The sequence below is a fragment of the Papio anubis genome, chromosome 11 (genome assembly GCF_008728515.1).
Source record: "Papio anubis isolate 15944 chromosome 11, Panubis1.0, whole genome shotgun sequence".
In the NCBI taxonomy this organism is placed as follows: domain Eukaryota; kingdom Metazoa; phylum Chordata; class Mammalia; order Primates; family Cercopithecidae; genus Papio; species Papio anubis.
The window spans coordinates 59,772,873-59,793,825 of record NC_044986.1 but is presented as its reverse complement, the minus strand read 5'-3'; the positions used below and the strand labels follow the sequence as shown (position 1 = coordinate 59,793,825).

The 20,953-nt window shown below is 39.7% G+C and overlaps 1 protein-coding gene across 3 annotated transcripts in view; it reads right to left on the bottom strand.

Annotated features, from left to right (window-relative positions):
* Positions 1-20,953, bottom strand: part of REEP3 (receptor accessory protein 3) — a 105,870-nt gene that overhangs the window by 19,952 nt on the left and 64,965 nt on the right. For all 3 annotated transcript variants that reach the window (XM_003903894.3, XM_009214855.4, XM_009214853.4), the window contains 3 exons: positions 10,274-10,350; positions 7,003-7,123; positions 5,866-5,979 (listed from right to left, as the gene is read on the bottom strand). In XM_003903894.3, coding sequence (XP_003903943.1) covers positions 5,866-5,979; positions 7,003-7,123; positions 10,274-10,350 — 312 coding nt within the window. The remainder of the gene's footprint in view (positions 1-5,865; positions 5,980-7,002; positions 7,124-10,273; positions 10,351-20,953) is intronic.

Sequence of the window (20,953 nt, the reverse complement as noted above, 5' to 3'; positions counted from 1 at the left end):
CTTTATAATCTTACAAGCACAAAACATTCTTTTACAGAGTAATTCTTATTATACTATTCAGTAAACAGTAGTCACTAAGCTCTATTTCTTGTTGATCCTTGACATTACATTATAATTGCAGATAAGGTTAGTTCCTAGTTTTTAGGGAAATCTCATTTCCCTATGCACATTCAGCAATTAATCTGACCAAGCCCAGAATGGAATTGACTGCATTTACATTAGGTGAATAAAATATTTTAGTGTGTTTAAGATGAAAGCAATACATATTTATTGAAGAACACTGATAACATGGAGAAAAATTTTAAAAAGGAAGTAAAAATTATTTGTAACCTATCACTAAAACTACTTATACATATTTATATATTCTCTTCAGTTTTTTCTGACTCATCATACTGTTAGAGCAGTTTCTCAACTTAACACTCCTGATATTTTTCGTTAGATAATTTTTTGTTGTGGGGAACGTTCTGTGCTTTGTAGAATATTAAGCAGCATCCCTGACCTTTCTTTACCGACTAGATACCAGTAGCAGCCCCCTCTCAGTGGTGACAACCTAAAATGTCCCATGGTAAGGGCAGGGGCACAAAATTGCCTCTAGTTGAGAACCACTGTTTTAGAGATATAAGGGGTTTTAGAAATCACGTTTCACCGCTTCATTTTACAAGTGAGAAAAATTAATACTTAGATCAATGCAGATGATTTGTCCAAAATCTCATGGCTAATTTGTAGTGGAATCAACACTAAAAAAAATGCAGATTAACTCAATTGCTGTAGCATTCAATTTTTATTGTACCATTCTGCTTCCTTAGATCGTAGGAAAAATAGTACAACCTTCTTTTTCCACTGTCTGGACAAAGGTTCTTTCCTTTTTTTTTTTTTAAGTGTATAATACTAAGTTATATATTCTCAAAGTCATTCACAAACAGAAAGTCATAAAAAAGACAGTAAGATGTTAGGATTTTTGACCTAATCGGGATCATTTAAAGTCAATTAGATTTCAACAATTTTACCTATAAAGCTCAAAAGTCTGTGGTAATTGAGTTCTTATATCTGCTAAAGAAATTCACCAAGAAAAGGCTGCCAGAGAAGTTCAAAGACATGGTTAATACAACGGACAGTACTTTTCTTCATCTGTCCTTCATCTGGCAGTAGTGTTGTTCATCTGCACGAAACCACCTACGTTTCTCATGTGGAAAGCTATGGAATGCTAAACATCCTCAGTAAAATCCTTGAAGGTCCTTCAAATGTTTATGCTTTGCTCAGCCAAAATAAACTTGTACAGTGACCTTGCGAACAGATGCCTGGTAATGAGGTCATAGAACTGAGTAACATTTTCAGAAAATTGCTTTACGGTGTAATAAATGTTCTGATTAGATTCCTATTTTCACCTTTAACATGCTCAGGTGGTTCAACCTGGGAAACCTAGTCAGGGTTATTACCCATTCTTCAAAGGTCACACCAAGAATCCAAGAATGTTTAGCCTCAAAGATACTTTAAACAAACTATATATTGTAAAAATTTTAAATAATTTTCAAATCTTACTGTTGGCTTTCTTGCAGCTTCTCCTTAAACCTGACCTATTTCCTATTTCACTTTCAATTTACTCTTCGGTATGAAGTGTCTGGTTCAGTGATTCTTCTATGACAATGCCCTTGTTTGACATCTGCAGAGATGAAACTAATTTCGTGTACTTTAAAATAAGTACAGTATAACTTGAGGCAAATAGGGTTAACATTATGCTATGTTCAGCATATTTAATGACCATTTCTAGTGAATAATATAGACTCCAGGATGGGATCTCCAACATTCCTGTACTCATGAGAATAGTGAAGGTTACCTCATATCCAGGGATGTTATGGATAAAAGAATCACAGCATTGCAAACAAATGGGGACAGTTCCAAATCCAGTATCCGATTTCATTTAAGGGATATGGGCTTCTATTTGTTTTGCAGGAGTGACTTAGACGATTTTTATCAATATTACTGCCTTTGGGGTGGACAGGTGATTTTAAGGTGCTAAACATATAAATTAAAAGAAACAAATCATAAGAGAGCCAGAAAAATAGCTCTATGAAATAGATACATTTTTGTTTTCATGGCATTTTTACAGAAAAGTATTCCTGTGAGATAATGCTTATTTTAATAATGAAGAGTAATGGGGGGGGGGGGGTCTTATCAACTAGAGGTGAAATACAATTTTCAGTTAGAAATAAAATTTTTGTGGGCTATTCCCTAGCTAATATAGACATTAGCTCCAGACAGACAGTAGATTGTGCAGGTGAGGGCTGTATCTATCTTGCTCATTGCTACATTCCCAGTACCTACTATGCAGAGGGCATTAAATAAACAGATGCTGAATAAATAGTATGTAGAATGCTAAACACCAATGGAGGCGAAGTGTAAGATAAAAATAAATGGGAAGGGAATGAGGATAAGATAATACAGTGGGGACTGCTGATTCCCTATGTGGGAGTAGTAAATACAAGTCAAAATAAAACAAGTACCGCACAAAATAGTCACAATATGTACAAAGCATCTCACAAAATAGGAGAATAATATATTGTTGTATGCAAATACTAAAAGTGAGGAGGAAAAATGGGATTTGTATGCTTGTTTTTTAAGACAATATTCTAAAATGTGTTCTCTAAATAATTTTTCAACTTGAAATTTAATTTTCAGTTTTTCTCCACAGAACCATGTTGAAGAATGCTTTTAAATAGGAAAAATTCAGACAGCATCTTCATTGGGTGTAAATAAATACATGTACTTGATTTGCAAAGTCAAAAATGCTAAATTTTGTAGCAAAAAGCAACAAGCTTAGTCCCCTTCTCCTCTTCATCCCCTGCTGATGCAGCCCCTTTAAACCCTCTACTTTCCTGTTGTAACAGATGAGGATTTTAGTTTTCTTCTACTTTCCTTCTCTTTCCCCGATACCCTCAATATGGCAAAACCACAGTTGTTAAATCCTTAGTCTGTGTTCATTATTATAATGTAAATGCAGTCATACTCCATTATTTCCTTTCTTATGTAACTTTTGTTTTTTTTTGCCAGAGTTAATGATCATGCCTTTTTTTTTCTTTTTCATTGTCTTACCTTCTTTCTCTTTACATTGCCGCCAATATATTTTTTCATGGTGCTCAGGGATCATGGGCAGCTGCATGGGCACCAGTGGCCTAGAGCCAATGTGTCATCTGGTTGAAGCATGCCCTCTCCCTGGTTTTATTACTTATTTATTTATTTATTTATTTTATTATTAGTATTTTTTGAGACAGAGTTTCACTCTTGTCACCTAGGCTGGAGTGCAATGGCGTGATCTTGGCTCACTGCAACTTCCACCTCCCAGGTTCAAGCAATTCTCCATGCCCAGCTAATTTTTTTGTATTTTTAGTAGAAACGGGGATTCACCATGTTGGCCAGGCTGGTCTTGAACTCCTGACCTCAGATGATCCACCTACCACGGCCTCCCAAAGTGCTGGGATTACAGGTGTGAGCCACCACGCCTGGCCTCTCACCGGTTTTAGTATCATATCTGTGCAGCATGAAAGATCCTCTTGGCTTTGTAGGTCTACCAGAGCCATCCCTCCTGGCACCTTTCATCCACCACATCCAGTTTCGGCTGGGTGCACTTTGGACTTGCTGTGTGGTGTTCTCTCTGGGAATTTTTGTCATCTCCTTTCTGTGCTGAATAACTTGGTTCCCAGATGCTGTGGGTTTCCCTTATTGTGGACCATTCCCTAGCTCTGGTGAACAAATCTGCCCTGACAAAAGATAACCAGGAGGCAAATCTTGTGACTCTGCATGCCTAGAATTAAGAAATTTCTTAATTCTAAGCTCACACAACCGAGAGCTTGACTGTTATAGTACTTGAGGGTGAAAATCATGATGGTATCATGGATGGTATTACTGTCTTCAAGCTTTCCTTGTCACTGTTTAGAAATTTAATGTCATTCTGATTCTACATCATTTGAATGTGGAATGCTTTTTTGTTTTGAGACAGAGTCTTGCTCTGTGACCCATGCTGGAGTGTAGTGGTGCGATCTCAGCTCACTGCAGCCTCCGCCTCCCGGGTTCAAGCAATTCTCCTGCCTCAGCCTCCCAAGTAGCTGGGATTACAGGCGTCCGCTACCACGCCCAGCTAATCTTTGTGTTTTTACTACAGACGGGGTTTCACCATGTTGGCCAGGCTGGTCTTGAACTCCTGATCTTAAGTGATCCGCCTGCCTTGGCCTCCCAAAGTGCTGGGATTACAGGCGTGAGCCACCATGCCTGGCCAAATGTGACATGCTTTTTATATTTGGAATCTTTATGAATTCTTTCCTTATCACTGGTGTTTTGGGATACCCAATAACTTCACTTAGAGTCAGTCATTCTTTTCATTCATTGTGCTAAGTACTTGGTGGGACCTTTCAATCTGAAGATTCATATCCTTCAGTTCTGGGAAATATTATTGTATTATTTCTTTGATAATTGCATCTATTCCCTCTTTTTAGAATTCCCAGTGGCTGGATTATCTCCTGGATGATCTTTTTTTAGCAGATATGGAAATCAGGAATGCATTTTCACTAAGCAAGAAATAAAAAGCAAAATGAACTTCTAAAATAAAACGTAGCCCTTTAAGCTGAAAACTTTGCTATTTCTGTATTCATTTATAAACCTATCCTAATAAAAGAAAAAGCCTTTAGAGGCCAAATAACAGGAAAACTATGCTATATTAAAGTGCTGATCATTAATAATCATTAATAATATAGTTGTCTTAATAATACAGTGTATAGTGCTGCACAGTTAATAAATTTCCATTTAACCCTCAATGTAATGCTAATTTGAATTTTCCTTCTTATTCATTATATTCAGTTTGATACTTGAGCCAAAAACCTCTCTGAAAAGTGAAAGTGCCCTCATTTCATATCCCTTCGCCATTACAGTTATATAAAATCACCACTTAACTAGAATATTTATTTCCATAGCATTGTTGTTTTAGTTCAAGATAACTAAGAGACTAACTTGAAAGCATAATACTATTCAGTCTCAATTTAATTTAATAGCAAAAACCTTAAATTTTCACTTGAATCTTGACTGGAGATAGACACATGATATTTATGTTTATTGGGCTCCTACTATACGCAAGTAAGCACTGTGCTTTTATATATTCTCACAGGTATATTACCCCCATTTTATACATGAAGCAACTAAGGAACACAGAAGGCTATTTTCTTTCCATACCAAACACACCAAAATCAATTATGCTAAAGTATTTAAAATAAACCACACAAATTACAACATGCAAAGAAATCCAAAACCATAATGCAAATTTTTACGGAACACATTCATTTGATAACTTGGCTTGCAAACATAACAAATGACATTAGTAATTGGCTAAGTACCAAGTTTTAAGAACAGACTTTTTCATGCTTTATTTTGAATAATCGGTTACCTCAAATTGATTGAAGTAGAGGTGCAGAAGTAAGCCAGAAATCCTACCAAGATATTGCCATTGAGAAAGACACAGAAAAAAAGAGAGAGAAAGAACACCAAAGACAGAGAAAGAAACAATGGTCATCTTTACTTTAGGTGCTTTACTCAAACTACTTTAAGGTCATTAAGTGGGAACATTATGACTACATGACATTTTCAGGCATGTATTATTTATTAACTACCTCTCATTTTGTGATCAATTAAGAGATTTAAAATATCAAGTATAGAAAATATAAAATTAAAATATCTTTAACATTATTTACTTGTTTTCCAGTATTAGAAAAATAAACATACAGCAAAATGCCACGATTTTATAATGGTTTGAAATAAAAAGTCACTTTTCTTTATTTGTTAACTTAATGTGATACTGGATTAAAAAGGTAAATGAACAATTACCTTTACTGCTGCAGTAACAGCAGCAGTAGCCGCAAGGTTTAAACCTTGCCGTCCAAAGTTTACCATGGTTTCATAGCCTCGTTCCTTTGCTTGTACAATATAATCATCAATCTCCTGGGGGAAAAAGCCACAGATGTTAGTTTTACTTAAAAATAGTGTTAAGAAGCCCCAAAATAGAACATTCTCCCTATAATAGTTTCACAAATTTTATAGCATTAAGCATGTGTTGATAGGCATTTCTTTCTTTTCTTTTCTTTTTTTTGAGAGAGGGTCTCTTCCTTTTGCCTAAACTGGAATGCAGTGGCATGGGACAATAAGCGTGCACCACCACGACCAAATAATTTTTAATTTTTTTGTAGAGATGGGGGTCTCACTATGTTGCCTAGGCTAGTCTCAAACTCCTGGGCTCAAGCAATCCTCCCACCTTGGCTTCCCAAAGTGTTGGGATTACAGGCATGAGCCACTGCACCCAGCCTAGGAGCTTCTTTTTTTTTTTTTTTGAGACAGAGTCTCGCTCTCTCGCCCAGGATGGAGTGCAGTGGCACAATCTCAGCTCACTGCAAACTCCACCTCCTGGGTTCACGCCATTCTCCTGCCTCAGCCTCCTGAGTAGCTGGGACTACGGGCGCCCGCCACCACGCCCAGCTAATTTTTTGTATTTTTAGTAGACACAGGGTTTCACCGTGTTAGCCAGGATGGTCTCAATCTCCGGACCTCGTGATCTGCCTGCCTCGGCCTCCCGAAGCGCTGGGATTACAGGCGTGAGCCACCGCGCCTGGCCTGTTTTTTTTTTTTTTTTTTGAGATGGAGTCTCGTTCTGTCGCTCAGACTAGAGTGCAGTGGTGAGATCTCGGCTCACTGCAATCTCCATCTCCTGGGTTCAAGCGATTCTCCTGCCTCAGCCTCCTAACTAACTGGTATTATAGGCATGCACCACCATACCTGGCTAACATTTTTTTGTATTTTTAGTAGAGGTAGGGTTTCACCAAGTTGTTCAGGCTGGTCTCATATTCCTGGCCTCAAGTGATCCACCCACCTCAGCCTCCTAAAGTGCTGAGATTACAGGTATGAGCCACCATACCTGGCCTTGGCTTAGGCATTTCTTAAAAATTTATGGAAGTAATTTATATATCTTACCCTTTCCTTTGAAGAAAGAAGTGGATGAAGGAATTTTCTATATATTAAACTTGCTCCTTTGGTATAGGGAGAAAGCAGCCATATGACAAAAGCAATCTTCAGCTCATAGTACAGGGGAAACCTAATAAGAAAAACATTTGGAAATAAACTGCCAGTGAAAAATAAACCACTCTAGAAATCACGAAAACACCTTTTAAAAAGTTCAGTCACTATGCTTTTTTTTTTTTTTTTTCCAGACGGAGTTTTGCTCTTGTCATCCAGGTTGGAGTGCAATGGCACCATCTCGGCTCACTGCAACCTCCGCCTCCTGGGTTCCAGTGGTTCTCCTGCCTCAGCCTCCCCAGTAGTTAGGATTACAGGTGCGTGTCACCACTCCCGGCTAGTTTTCGTATTTTTAGTAGAGACAGGGTTTCACCATGTTGTCCAGGTCTGGTCTCGAACTCCTGACCTCATGTGATCTACCTGCCTTGGCCTCCCAAAGTGGTGAGATTACAGGCATGAGCCACTGTGCCCGGCCTATGCTAAGTTTTTAAATGTAAGAGTGATCAGAAGACAATTGTGTTTGAATAATCTTGTTTCAACTACAGATCAGTTCATGAAAGTGTGACCTGAGAGATTCCCCCCTCCTTCTAATACAAGAATCTTCCTTTATAGTAAGCATAGGAAAGCTGCCAAACAATGCAGCAGTTAAGAGAAGGCACTAATACCATTTATCCAGTGCACAAGGTATGGCCACCCTATCTGCAGAGCCAAACTGCCATGGAAGTACGTGACCTACCTCATATGATAGTTGTGCCTATCAGAGCATGACTTCATATGCTCCAAGTGTACAATGTCTACCCCATACACACATCTTCATCTTTTTCAGAACTCCCAAAAAATATCCCTTCCAATTTCATTTGGCCAGAATTGCAGCACTCTGCAGACCTAAATTGTTCACTTCCAAGGAAAATACAAAGTGTTACAGTGGGCCTCCCCTGTTGGCCCAGTATACTTCCTCAACTATGGCTTTAACCATGTGACTTGCTTGCTTTGGCCAGCAGAAAATGAACATGATACATGTCACACGCAAGCAGAAGCTTTAGAACACCCCTTGACTCCTTCACTCCATCACCCTCAACCTCTTGCTTTAAGCTTTTGCCCTCTGGCATGAGAATAGCTGCTTCTTCAGCCTTGGTTTAAGGGGCCAGGTGAGGTCCTCACACCTGTAATCCCAGCACTTTGGGAGGCCAAGTTGGGAGGATTGCTTTACTCCAGGAGTTCAAGGGTGTGGTGAGCTATCATCATGCCATTGCACTCCAGCTTGGGCAACAGAGCAAGACCCTGTCTCTAAAACAACAACAAAAACAACAGCAAAAGTGACCTGACCCCAGTAAAAATGCAGTCAACCATTTGCCCTCATGTAGCTTGAGCAAGAAATAAGTTTGTTTTTCTAAGCCATTGTACTTTCATGGTTGTTTTTTTGTCACAGCGAAAGTTTGCTAATATATAATGGGAGGCTCAGTATCTTGTTGTGAGAACCACATAAATGTAGTCCATTTATTACTAGGATAAATGATAGCTGAGCAAATCTGAGTTCTTCTGTCAAGGCAGGCAGGTAGAGGGCAGTGAGGATGACTTACTATGTTGTCAACAAAGAGGTCTCTGCCACACTGCAATTACAGGAGTTTCTGGATTCAGTTGTTCATGTTAGACATTTTCTACATCGTTCATTTTTAAATAACATATATAGGCTACATTTGCAATCAGAAAAAAATGAAATCTTAAAAAAAGAACTTGGAAACTTAGAGGTAGCATGGTTTAGGATTTGTGCTCTGTCACTTAAAAACAAAGAGACCCCTGCACCAAACCCCTGTACCAAAAATGTAACAGAAAAATGAATGAGCTTTGGGGCACAGGAAGGGACATTTTTACAGTATTTCAAATCAGAAGAGAGATACAGTGACATTTGCAAATAAAGGAAGGTTGTTAAAAATATTTTAGTTTGATGACTTCTATTTTTTTTCTAGCAAATCCAATAGGTCCTAAAGTGCTACATGAATAGGAGAATAGCAAAAAGGGAAAGACAGCTTAAGGAGAGAATAGTAAAGGTTTGAAACAGACCCAGGCAAAATATAAGTAGACACTGATCAGGAGCAAGTAAAAGGAATGAGGTTCAAACTGATACCTATGTGAGCAGTTGATTAATTTTTTCGGCTGAATTTAGCAGTCCAGTTAAAGAAGTAAAAAAAAGTCATTTTGGCTGGTCGCAGTGGCTAATGCCTGCAATCCCTGCACTTCGGGAGGCCGAGGTGGGCAGATAACCTGAGCCTGGGAGTTTGAGACAAGCCTGGCCAACATGGTGAAACCCCGTCTCTACTAAAAATACAAAAATTAGCCAGGCCATGGTGGCATGTGCCTATAATCCCAGCTACTGAGGAGGCTGAGGCAGGAGAATCGCTTGAACCCAGGAGTTAGAGGCTGCAGTGAGCCAAGATCGCGCCACTGCATTCCAGCCTAGGCAACAGAGCAAGACCCTATGTAAAAAAAAAAAAAAGAAAAAAAAAAAGACGAGTAATTGTTAGGCTAATTTAGACAGAAGGTTTGTGTGTCAAGGGCAGATGAAGATATCAGCAAGGTAGTAAACCAAAATGCTTTGAAAGGAGAAGTTCTCAAAGTGATGGCAGGGTTTAGATGGAAATGCACTACTGAAATACACCACAGGGAGATTCGAGTTGTCCAGTTAAGTACTGCTCCTTGGTAAAATGTCAAATCCCTGAGGATATAAACACACTTTAATTTTTGCCTCCTCTATTTGGAACAGAGCAGCCAGGAAGCTGGTGCTGAGTGGGTGTCCACGTGGGTGCTGACGTTTTCCAGTTCAAATGTTTGTAGATGAGAGTTTTAAGGATAGGACAGGGAGGGGGTGCTAAAACCAGATGCTGTGGGCTTCAAAAGCAGAGTCATTTAGGAAGTGATACAGGAAAATGTTCTGAAGTCATCAGTGCAGAAAAGGATGATGACAATCAACTTTCCCTATTCCAAGATACTGGGGGAAGGTGTGTGGGAGGTGAGCAGGGAGTGGCGTATGGGGAGGAAAATGAGCTGCCTTTATTTGATGGGGACTCAAAGGAAAGTAGTGTTCTATGGGAAAGCAGGTGACAAAAACAAATGGCTGAATAATTAGGTAACTTGATGAAAATCACTTAGTTAATAGCAAGAGCAAGGATAAGAGCTCAGGACACCTGATTATGAGTCTGCAATCTGGCCCCTTCTCAACAGCAAAACTTACCAAGCAACTGTTTGATCTGCTACTGTTTCAATCACAGTATAGAGAGCAAAAACAATCCAGTACATCATCCATCGAACCTGGAAATAATAAAAATACTCATGAAACAACAGAAGAAAATTATTTGCAACTCTGAATAATTACATGTATGTATGTATGTATGTGTTTCTGTATACATAGTATGTTGGGTCAAATGCAGAAAGTGATGGTTTAATTTTCAACAGGTTTTATGTTTGAGTTCTTTACTACATCAACAGTCTTGGGATAGAAGGAGCAAAGATTAATAAATCTCTGGGGCTTGCTACAATATAATCTAGGAATCTAAATCAAGGAATTGGGAAAACAGGAACTATTTTTCTTAATTGGAAGAAAGTTCTTTAAAAGATGTTATCTACTTGCTTCTTTATGAATACTATAAGTTATTTATTTATTTTTATTTTTTGCAGAGATAGGGTCTCGCTCTGTTGCCCATGCTGAAGTGCAGTGGTACAATTACGATCATGGCTCACTGCAGCCTCGACCTTCAAGGCGCAAGTGATCCTCTTGCCTCAGCTGCCCGAGTAGCTGGGACTACAGGTGTGCACCACCACACTTGGCTAAATTTTTTTTTGTTTTTTTGTAGAGACGGGGTTTTGCCATGTTGCCCTGCTGGTATCGGACTCCTTGGGCTCAAGCTATCTGCCCGCCTTGGGCTCCCGACGTGCTGGGATTGCAGGCATGAGCCACCATGCCTGGCCTTAGGTATTTAATTGTTACATAAGTAATATAGTACAATATGATAAGACTACATTTAATCTTTATTAGTCTTTAAAACTGTATATTCCTTATTTCCCAATATATAGAAATTGTTCCGAAAGCAAAGAAGAAGTTCTGGGCTTCTTACTTCTATTAATGATGCATCCATAATGCTAGTTACCCAGGTGGAGAGCGTAAGGTTGGTCTTCTTCCTCTTCCCCTGATATAAGTCTGTAATCTCCCACACATCTTTCTCCTTCTTCCACTCTAATTCCACAATGGTAGTTCAGGATGTTTTAATCCCTGGTCCGAATCAGGGCATGCTGAATGGTCCCTGGCACTCTGCCTTCTCTTGGGACCTATCCTTCTCATAGAAGCATGCAAGATTAATGTTTTCTGAGTTGATTCTCCCAAATTTATACTTTTTCATCGACCTCAGTATATAGAGTTTCTTGTCTCTCAAGTGCACTGGAGTTTCACTTACGATTAAAATCTCTGCTTTTCTGTGCAATAATAATAGCAAATACACAATGCCATGCCAACCAGGGGGTGAGGAATCACGTTGATAAACATATAACATAAATTAATTCATTTAATCCCTGTAACAACCTTTACAAAGTAGGAAATGTAATTACTTCCATCATAGGTAAGAAAACAGTGGCACAGAGAGGTAAAAGAGAAGTCATTTGGCTAGGATTTGGGTCCAGGCTGCCTGACTCTGGAATTGGTTAACCTATTATACCAGGCAGAGAGAGAGGATGTAAGAAACTGCCCAACGTGGGGTCCAAGGATGACTACCACTTTCCTTGTTCTCACCTCATGAGTGACAAAAAAAATCTAGGTCCTTATATATAACTGGGAAACTGACCTATTAGTTTTACTACAGATGCTTGTTTGGTTATTTCATAGGCAATATAAAACGATAACTCAAGTAGCTTTTTCAATTGTCTATTTACATGAACAAACCAACAGAAAATAGCCATGAATAACTTCTGAAACAATTGTATTGTGAAATATGAATGCTACCAATTTGTTCTAATTTATAGAGAATCCTGAAAGCTTAAAAAATTTCCCAAAGCAAATAATAGGGTACACTATCTATATTTGAAATATGAGAAAATTGATTTATAAAATTATTATCTTAAATGTTAAAAAAGTTAAGACTAATGTTCTCTTTAGTTTTCCACTTTTCATGAGTTCTTTTCAATCTCTCACTGCTCCCAATCCCAAGCTTTTGTCCAAGTAGGGGGATTTTCTTACAGGGCTAAAATCCTATGCGAGTCTCTGCGTGTGTTATCTTTTCTTTCCTCCCCTCTCCCTACCCATTTTTTTTTTTTTGAGACGGAGTGTCGCTCTGTCGCCCAGGCTGCAGTGCAGTGGCGCCATCTCGGCTCACTGCAAGCTCCGCCTCCTGGGTTGACGCCATTCTCCTGCCTCAGCCTCCCGAGTAGCTGGGACTACAGGCGCCCGCCACCGCGACTGGCTAATTTTTTTTTTATATTTTTGGTAGAGACGGGGTGTCACCGTGTTAGCCAGGATGGTCTCGATCTCCTGACCTCGTGATCCGCCCGCCTTGGTCTCCCAAAGTGCTGGGATTACAGGCGTGAGCCACCGTGCCCAGCCCCTCCCTACCCATTTCTAAAAGAGGAAATGATGCTCTTGTATGGGTTCATTCCCTCAGTCTTTCCAAATCCAAACACTAATTCAGTACTTTCACTTCTCAGCTGTATTCATAAGGTTATCTTTTTTTTTTTTTTTCTCCTGAGACAGTCTCACTCTGTCACCCAGGGTAGAGTGCAGTGGCACAATCTCGGTTTACTGCAACCTCCATCTTCCTGGTTCAAGCAATTCTCCTGCCTCAGCCTCCTGAGTAGTTGGGATTACAGGTGCGCGCCACAACGCCTGGCTAATTTTTTTTTTTTTTGGGGGGTAGAGATGGGGTTTCACCATGTTGGCCAGACTGGTCTCGAACTCCTGACCTCAGGCAATCTGCCCGCCTCAGCCTCTCAAAGTGTTGGGATTACAGGCGTGAGCCACCGCACCCGGCCCATAAGGTTATCATTTAGAGTCAGTCATGACTATAGGCCTCCCTCCCAAAAAGAAATGAAGGAAAAAATGACTACAAACTGAACAATGTGCTTTTGTTAAGCTAGCGGGGATGTGGGGAGTCATCATGCTTTTTTAAGTTAAACAACCCTTTACTGAAAAAAAAAAAAACAAAACAAAAACCTGTAAATACATTACAAGAGAAACTGTTCTGGCTCAGTCTCCCATTCAACCTACCCTAGGACTCTTGGGGAGACTCCAAGAAACCCTTGTGCTCTATGAGAAAGGTTTGAAAATAAGTAATATGGTGAACTCCTCTCATTTTACAGAGGGCCAAAATCAATAAGTTGCTCAAGATCACTGCACTAGGAAATGGCTGAAGGAGGCACAGTCCACCTTGAAGCTCAAAGGATGCAGCTTTTTAAACAAGCGGCTGCCACCAGACCAGTCTCTCCAGTTCTCTAGGATTTCCTGGCTCTCTCCCTCTCCAGTACTCAGCACAGAGACCTCAGTGTAAATATTATCACCTCCTTTCCCAGGAAAGTGGAGGCTTAAGTGTGAAATACAGCTCTCTTCACAAAAAATTTAATACATTCTCAGAAAAATAAAAGCATTTGAGTAGCTGCTTGTTATTTTTCATTATTTCATGTTTTCATTATTTTACAACTGTCTTGATGGTTGTGATCTTCCAAGGGGATAACAACTATAAGTAATGCTCCACAAATTGTTTTAATTTATTTGTTAATAGGGTCGAGTAGAGGCAAAAGGACTGTACAGATAGTAGCCGTTTGCTGATATTCCCTGAATGACGAGTTATGGAATGAATTAGAGCTGCTGCACATTCCGAAGGTTTCAAAAGTAGCTGTACTTCAGTTAAGTGCTTATTCAATTTTCAGATGAAGTCATCAAATTAATTTTAAAATTCACAAAGTAAATACGTGCTTTAAAATATATGGTTTTTTCTAAGAAAGCAAAAATTATATCTGTTTAGGTTGTGAGAATATTTAATAATGTCAAAAATAAAAGAGGGAGAAAAGCCTTCAATTTTTTAGTGAAACACCCAACAGCAAACTCTCTGATCAATACGGTATTTCTAGGCATGTTCCTGCTGAATTGACTATAGTTCTACATATGCAAACCCCATGGGTTATAAATTCTTTGACAATCTGGTCTCTTGAACCTATGAATTTTTTGTTCTCATCAGAAATATGAACCTTAAATATAGTTGAATACACGCAAAAATTAAATAAATTCAATGACCATGTGTTATTCATGGAAGCAACCATAAAGAAAGTTAACCTTGAAAATATATTGCTTTCTTTTTTTTCCATTAATGTATCTGGTTGGGAGTTTATACCAAATGATTACTCAGTAACGCTTTTATTAAAACTACACCTCAAGGCCATTCAGCCTGCTGTTTAAGGTTTTGCTCAAAAGAAATAGCAGAAAGAAGTCAAGGTCAAAAAAAACCCAGAAAAACCTAAATGTATGTGAAGATAAAGGAAATATTCTTTAGATCAACAAAAAACTGATAACAAAATGCAGTATTAATACCAAAAAATTGAAAGGAAACCAATACACAAATTATCTTCTGAACGTATGTAACCAAATATAATAGAAAGAATTACTATTAAAATATGTAAATAAAAGTCAGTAATTTAACAAGTGACTTTAATAAATCACAATCCACCTTTTAAGCTACTGGGAAAAAAGGTAACTAACCTTATTGATAGAAATATATATATATATATATATATATATTTTTTTTTTTTTTTTCCCGAGATGGAGTCTTGCTCTGTCACCCAGGCTGGAGTGCAGTGGCGCGATCTCGGCTCACTGCAAGCTCTGCCTCCCGGGTTTACGCCATTCTCCTGCCTCAGCCTCCCGAGTAGCTGGGACTACAGGCGCCCGCCACCACGCCCGGCTAGTTGTTTTGTATTTTTTAGTAGAGACGGGGTTTCACCGTGTTAGCCAGGATGGTCTCGATCTCCTGACCTCGTGATCTGCCCGTCTCGGCCTCCCAAAGTGCCGGGATTACAGGCTTGAGCCACCGCGCCTGGCCTGATAGAAATATATTATCGGGGAAGTGAGAACAAACCTTATTTCTTTCCCATTTGGAAATAATTGGTAAAATCAATAAACTGTTGTTTAGATATCGTCACAAGAACAATGAATAATGAGAAAGCTATATCCAATATTTCCTTAAAAGTTCCTTTGGCCCTTGTCAGTCTACAAATCCCCCATTCCCAGTGGTGCTCAATTTCGACCCAGATGACAGTTCATTTTCAGAAAGGGTGCTTGTATTATAGGAGGCTCACATAACATAGGAATTGCCTGAATACTCTGCAACTCCCTTCTGTGTAGCCTAGTCGATAACTATACAAAACTCAAGGAAAGAAAAAAAATTTCCTTGATTTCAGAGAACTTAATTATCCAACAAGGTGAAGTTTACACCTAGAAGCACTAAGATGGGGACACATACACATATATCCTCCCTTTCATTAATCTTTCATGTAAAACATAATTTAGTCAATTCTTGAGGACTCAGGTGGCAACATTAAAAATAACACTCATTGATTCAACTGTAAGCAAATCCTACCTGCCTCATGGCATGGGAATAGAAACATAAACATGACAGTTCCATCCTCAAGGATTCAATATTTTACTGGGCAGAAAAACAAGTAAATAACTGTGATTTTTAAAATGCTATGTGTGTGCACCTGTAGTTCAAGCTACATGGGAAGCTGAGGCGGGAGAATTGCTTTGGCCCAGGAATTCAAGACCAGCCTGGGCAATGTAATGAGATCCTGTCCCTAATTTAAAAAGATGTTCTGGGCCAGGTGTGGTGGCTCGCGCCTGTAATCCTGGTGCTTTGGGAGGCTGAGGTGGGCGGATCACTTGAAGTCAGGAGTTTGACACCTGCCTGGCCAACATGGTGAAACTCCCTCTCTACTAAAAATATAAAAATTAGCTGGGCATGGTAGCACATGCCTGTAATCCCAGCTACTTGGGAGGCTGAGGCAGGAGAATCGCTTGAACCCAGGAGGTGGAGGTTGCAGTGAGGTGAGATCATGACACTATACTCCAACCTAGGCAACAGAGCAAGACTCTGTTTCCAAAAAAAAAAAAAAAAAACGTTCTGCTGTTTGTAGTACATTAGACATCCTAGCTCCCAGTATGGGCCAAAATCTCAATATTTGGAGGAAAGCTTACTAAAGGGATTATTTATAAATCTGTGTGCAAGGTTCAAGAACACCAATCAAGGATAGTGGCGCACCCCTGAGCAAGCAACTGCAGGAACCGGTATTATACCTAGGTGAGAAGGAGGGAGGGGAGGAAAAGGCTTCCTGGAACCCAGAGATGGTAAGCAGGTGAAAGCTACAGTCACAGCTAACTGGTGGTAGCAGGGAGGGAGCTGGGAGAACATATATTGTGACCTCATGCTTTTCCTGTCTTCTGATCTTGTTCAGGGGCCTCTCATGGGCCAAACCCAAAGGAGGCCAGAGATGGTCCAGCCTGTATAGATCAGTCTCCTGGGCCATAAGCAGCAGGGCAGAGACTTGTGGAGAGTAGAGGGGAAGCTCCACTGGAGGGGCAAATAGAAGGTTCCAGCACTACTAAACCTGTTAGCCCTTTGAAACACCCAGAATAGAAGTCATTTTTCACTACCTCCTCAGCCCAGATGACCATCACCTCCTGTCTGGATTATTTCAGTAGCATCCTAACTGGTCACTCCATTTTTTTTTTTTTTTTTTTGTTGAGACGGAGTCTTGCTCTGTCACCCAGGCTGGAGTGCTGTGGCTGGATCTCAGCTCACTGCAAGCTCCGCCTCCCGGGTTTACGCCATTCTCCTGCCTCAGCCTCCCGAGTAGCTGGGACTACAGGCGCCGGCCACCTCGCCCGGCTAGTTTTTTGTATTTTTTTAGTAGAGACAGGGTTTCACTGTGTTCGCCAGGATGGTCTCGATCTCCTGACCTTGTGATCCGCCCGTCTCGGCCTCCCAAAGTGCTGGGATTACAGGCTTGAGCCACCGCGCCCGGCCCACTCCATTTTTTTGACTCTATCCTGCACACAGCAGTCAGGGTGCCTACTTAAAACAGAAGCCAAATCATGTCATTCCTCTGCTCAAACCCCTCCCATGGTTCCCTATCATTGCTTACTACAGCCTGGAAAGCCCTGTGTATCTATCTGGCTCCAGCAGTCTCTCTGGCCTTACCTGCTACTGCACCTCCTGTTCTGTTCTGCTCCAGCCACACCTGCTCTTTTACTGGCCCTGGTATGTGCTGATATGCTCCTGCCTCGAGTCCTTTTGCATGCTGTTTCCTTGTCTAAAATGCATTTCCCCCAGTTACCCATGTGAAGAGCTTGCTCACTTGCTTCAGGTCTGTGTTTGAGTATTTCCTATCAGAGAGGCCTTTCCTGACTACCCTGTTTGGCTTAATGTTCTCCTTTTTGTAAGAACTGCAAAAGGCTAGAAAGTAGATAGGAGGTAAAACCATGATGAGTACATATAAATTAATCTTTTAAGAGATCTGGTTTTTTTTTTTTTTTTTTAGAGGAGAAAGAATAAAAAATAGCATGAGGCAACACGAAAGCGTGTTTATATTCTCAAGGATTTAACATTATACTGGAGAGATAATGAGATTCAAATTATGAGAAAGCAGGAATATTTAATGGAACAAGATCCTGGATGAGATAGACAAGAATAAGATTAGGAACACAGAGGGAAAAAGAGTGGGCTCAAGAAAGAAGCAGTTGCTTGCTCAGGGGTGCTCAAGAAATAAGCAGGAATACATCTTCCTCTGGAACAGATAGAAAGGAAGAAGAGAGTGAAGGGGAAGGAGGGAAAGCAAATATTTTTTAGGTGTGCTTATGATATGTGATACATGCTAAAGAGAAAAATAAAGCAGAATAAGGGAGTTAGGATTTTGATATTTTAAACAGGGTAGTCAGGAAAGGCCTCTCTGATAGGAAATACTCAAACACAGACCTGAAGCAAGTGAGCAAGCTCTTCACATGGATAACTGGGGGAAATGCATTTTAGACAAGGAAACAGCATGCAAAAGGGCTCGAAGCAGGAGCATATCAGCACATACCAGGGCCAGTAAAAGAGCAGATGTGGCTGGAGCAGAACAGAACAGGAGGTGCAGTAGCAGGTGAGCCAGAGAGATTGCTGGAGCCAAATAGATACACAGGGCTTTCCAGGCTGTAGTAAGCAATGATAGGGAACCATGGGAGGGGTTTGAGCAGAAAGGAAGAAGAGAGTGGCTGTGTCCAGAAGAGAGTTGAAGGGTTCACGGGTTAGGCCCTCTACCTTCACTCTGCAGTCAGGGGCACGTTAGCTGTTAAGGCTGGGCCTGAGTGGGAAGGTGAGTGGATTTCAGAACAGCAGTAAATGTTTAGAAAAGATGTTTCTAAGGATGGGAAAGGGAGCTGTCTAGGGAAGAGCTGGGACAGACTATGACCAATGGTGCCTTCACCAGTTCTGGGTGCTGGTGCAAGGGCTATAATGAAAGGTCTAGGACAATGAAACAAGAATGAGAAGTCTAGGACGATGAAACAAGAGAAGTATGGATGTGATGTACTGCTGTCCATAAAAGGCAGAATGACAGAGCATGACTAGAAAATGGCTGAGCCAGGACCTGGGTTCCTCAGCCCCTCTTTGCAGGTAGATGAGGAATCTGTTGAGGTCTCACCAAAAGAATAAAAGGTGAGGCTTTTGAGAAGTGGGGGTGTCTCTTCCACTTGCTCTTCCTCCCTTCCTGCTGGTGGGATGGCAGGGAGCAGAGCGCCCTTGGAAGCTATGTGTTGAAGATGGGTAGAATCTGAGTTTTCAAATATTAATAGTTGCATGGGGAGAACTTCTTGATGAAATGAGCACCTAACCAGGACTTTTATGTGAAAAAGAAATGGATTTCTATAATTCTTCAGTCATTGCATTATTGTTACATACTACGATCATAGTGGCTTAGCCTACCCCAGTATAAGAGGTTGCACTAATCTCTGTAATGAGAGAGCAAGGCCACAGCAGCAGTGGTTCCAGAATTAGGTAGGCACTGGTCATAGTACCATTAGCTGCCATCTGTGGCAGGGCTAATGCCCGGACTGGTCGTGACAGTACTACAATGATTGAGAAATGGAGAAGGGGATCACATTTTAAGCAACTGTGGTTGAGATATCCTCGGGGAAGTATTTTGTAAGGAAATGAAGGGTAGGAAGGATTGATGTTCTCATGCAGCAGACTAAGGCAGAGCCAGAGGAATACTATTTTAAATTATTATTGTGATCCCTTGGCAAGTGAGTCTGTGTGAATTTGTTAGCTATCATCTGAATTCAGTCTACATGGCTTCAGCAGCAATCCTCTTCTACTTTCAATAGGCCAAGAAATCAGATAAATGAACTTCTTAGAAATAGGCACAATATTTCAAGTAAATATATTCTGAGTGGGAGGCCAATAAATAAAATGCAAAAAATAACATGCATAAACATCAGTAGGAAAACTCTATAAACAAAGATGTTTGATGTTTTATTTTGCTTACTTTGTTTCCTTTGCCAAGAGTGTATCTAATGCCTCATACAGTACCTGGCACAAAACAGATGCTCAAAAATACTTATTAAAAGAATTAATAAGCCGGGCACCGTGGCTCATGCCTTTAATCCCAGCACTTTGGGAAGTTTAGGTGGGAGGACTGCTTGAGCCCAGGAGTTCCAGACCAGCCTGGGCAACACAGCAAGACCCCATCTCTAACCCCACCATAAAAAATTAATTTTTTTAAAAAAAGAACGAATGAACTGGGTTAACTTAACAAGTGAGATTATAATTCCCATTTTTTCTAATTATTTGGTAATAAACTTCTCTAGAAAGTGGTCACAATGAAATGGCAATCATCTTCACTTCTGGAGCACTTTACCTACTATATTTTTTGTGACTAAAGAAATGTGATGAATATTTTCATTTAAAATAAATATATATAAATAAAATAATCCTCAAATGGAATCTTAAAATCATTTAAACATCAAAAGAAATCAATTTTCCAAGGAAATATACTCTTATAATTAGGCAAGTTCTTTTGAAGAATATGGAGTCATCTGCAACATAAAGTCATAGTACTTAAATTACATTCTGATTTATATAGTGCATGGATCAGATTATCCTACTTAACAAGCTAGCACTTGCTTTATTATTACTCAAATCCATAAGGCTTTTATAAAGACTTAGCATTTCAGAAATCCAGACGGTCATGTGATAGAGTTCTCAGCTTCACCCTCTCAAAGGAATTAGAGGATATTTAAAGCTGGAGTGAATACTGTAAAATGAACATACTCCTAGGCTAAATTTACTATCAAGAAAACCACGCTTCATTTAATAGGTATGCATTTACCTACCCTAATGCCAAATGAAGAGCTAGCTTCATTTCATGATCTCTTAACGTTTTCAACAAAAGAAGATTCTATGATTTACATTCTTACAGAAAACTTTTATGAAATTATGATTTAGATTCCAGGATGGAATTATTATCATAATTTTAAATTATGATTTAGATTCCAGGATGAACAAATAAAGCAAACAAAAAGTAAGCTGCAATTGTAAAATGATCCTCATGTTTTCCATCACAGAAACTGAGAGCAAAACACAGGCCCCAAGTATACAGGGAAATATGGTATGGTTGGAGGTACACTGCTGTAGATTTATAGGAGCCATAGATAATAGCGGTAATGCCATATTAACTTCAAAGTATTTTTCTTAAATGATACCTTTATATAACTTGTTATGCTATGACCAGTGAGATATTATGATAGCAATGATAATGTTAAATGTTATAATTGTAATAATTTACACTGGTATGATAAAAAGAAAAAAATTAATGTGATATATTAATTTGAAAAACATTACTTAGGGCC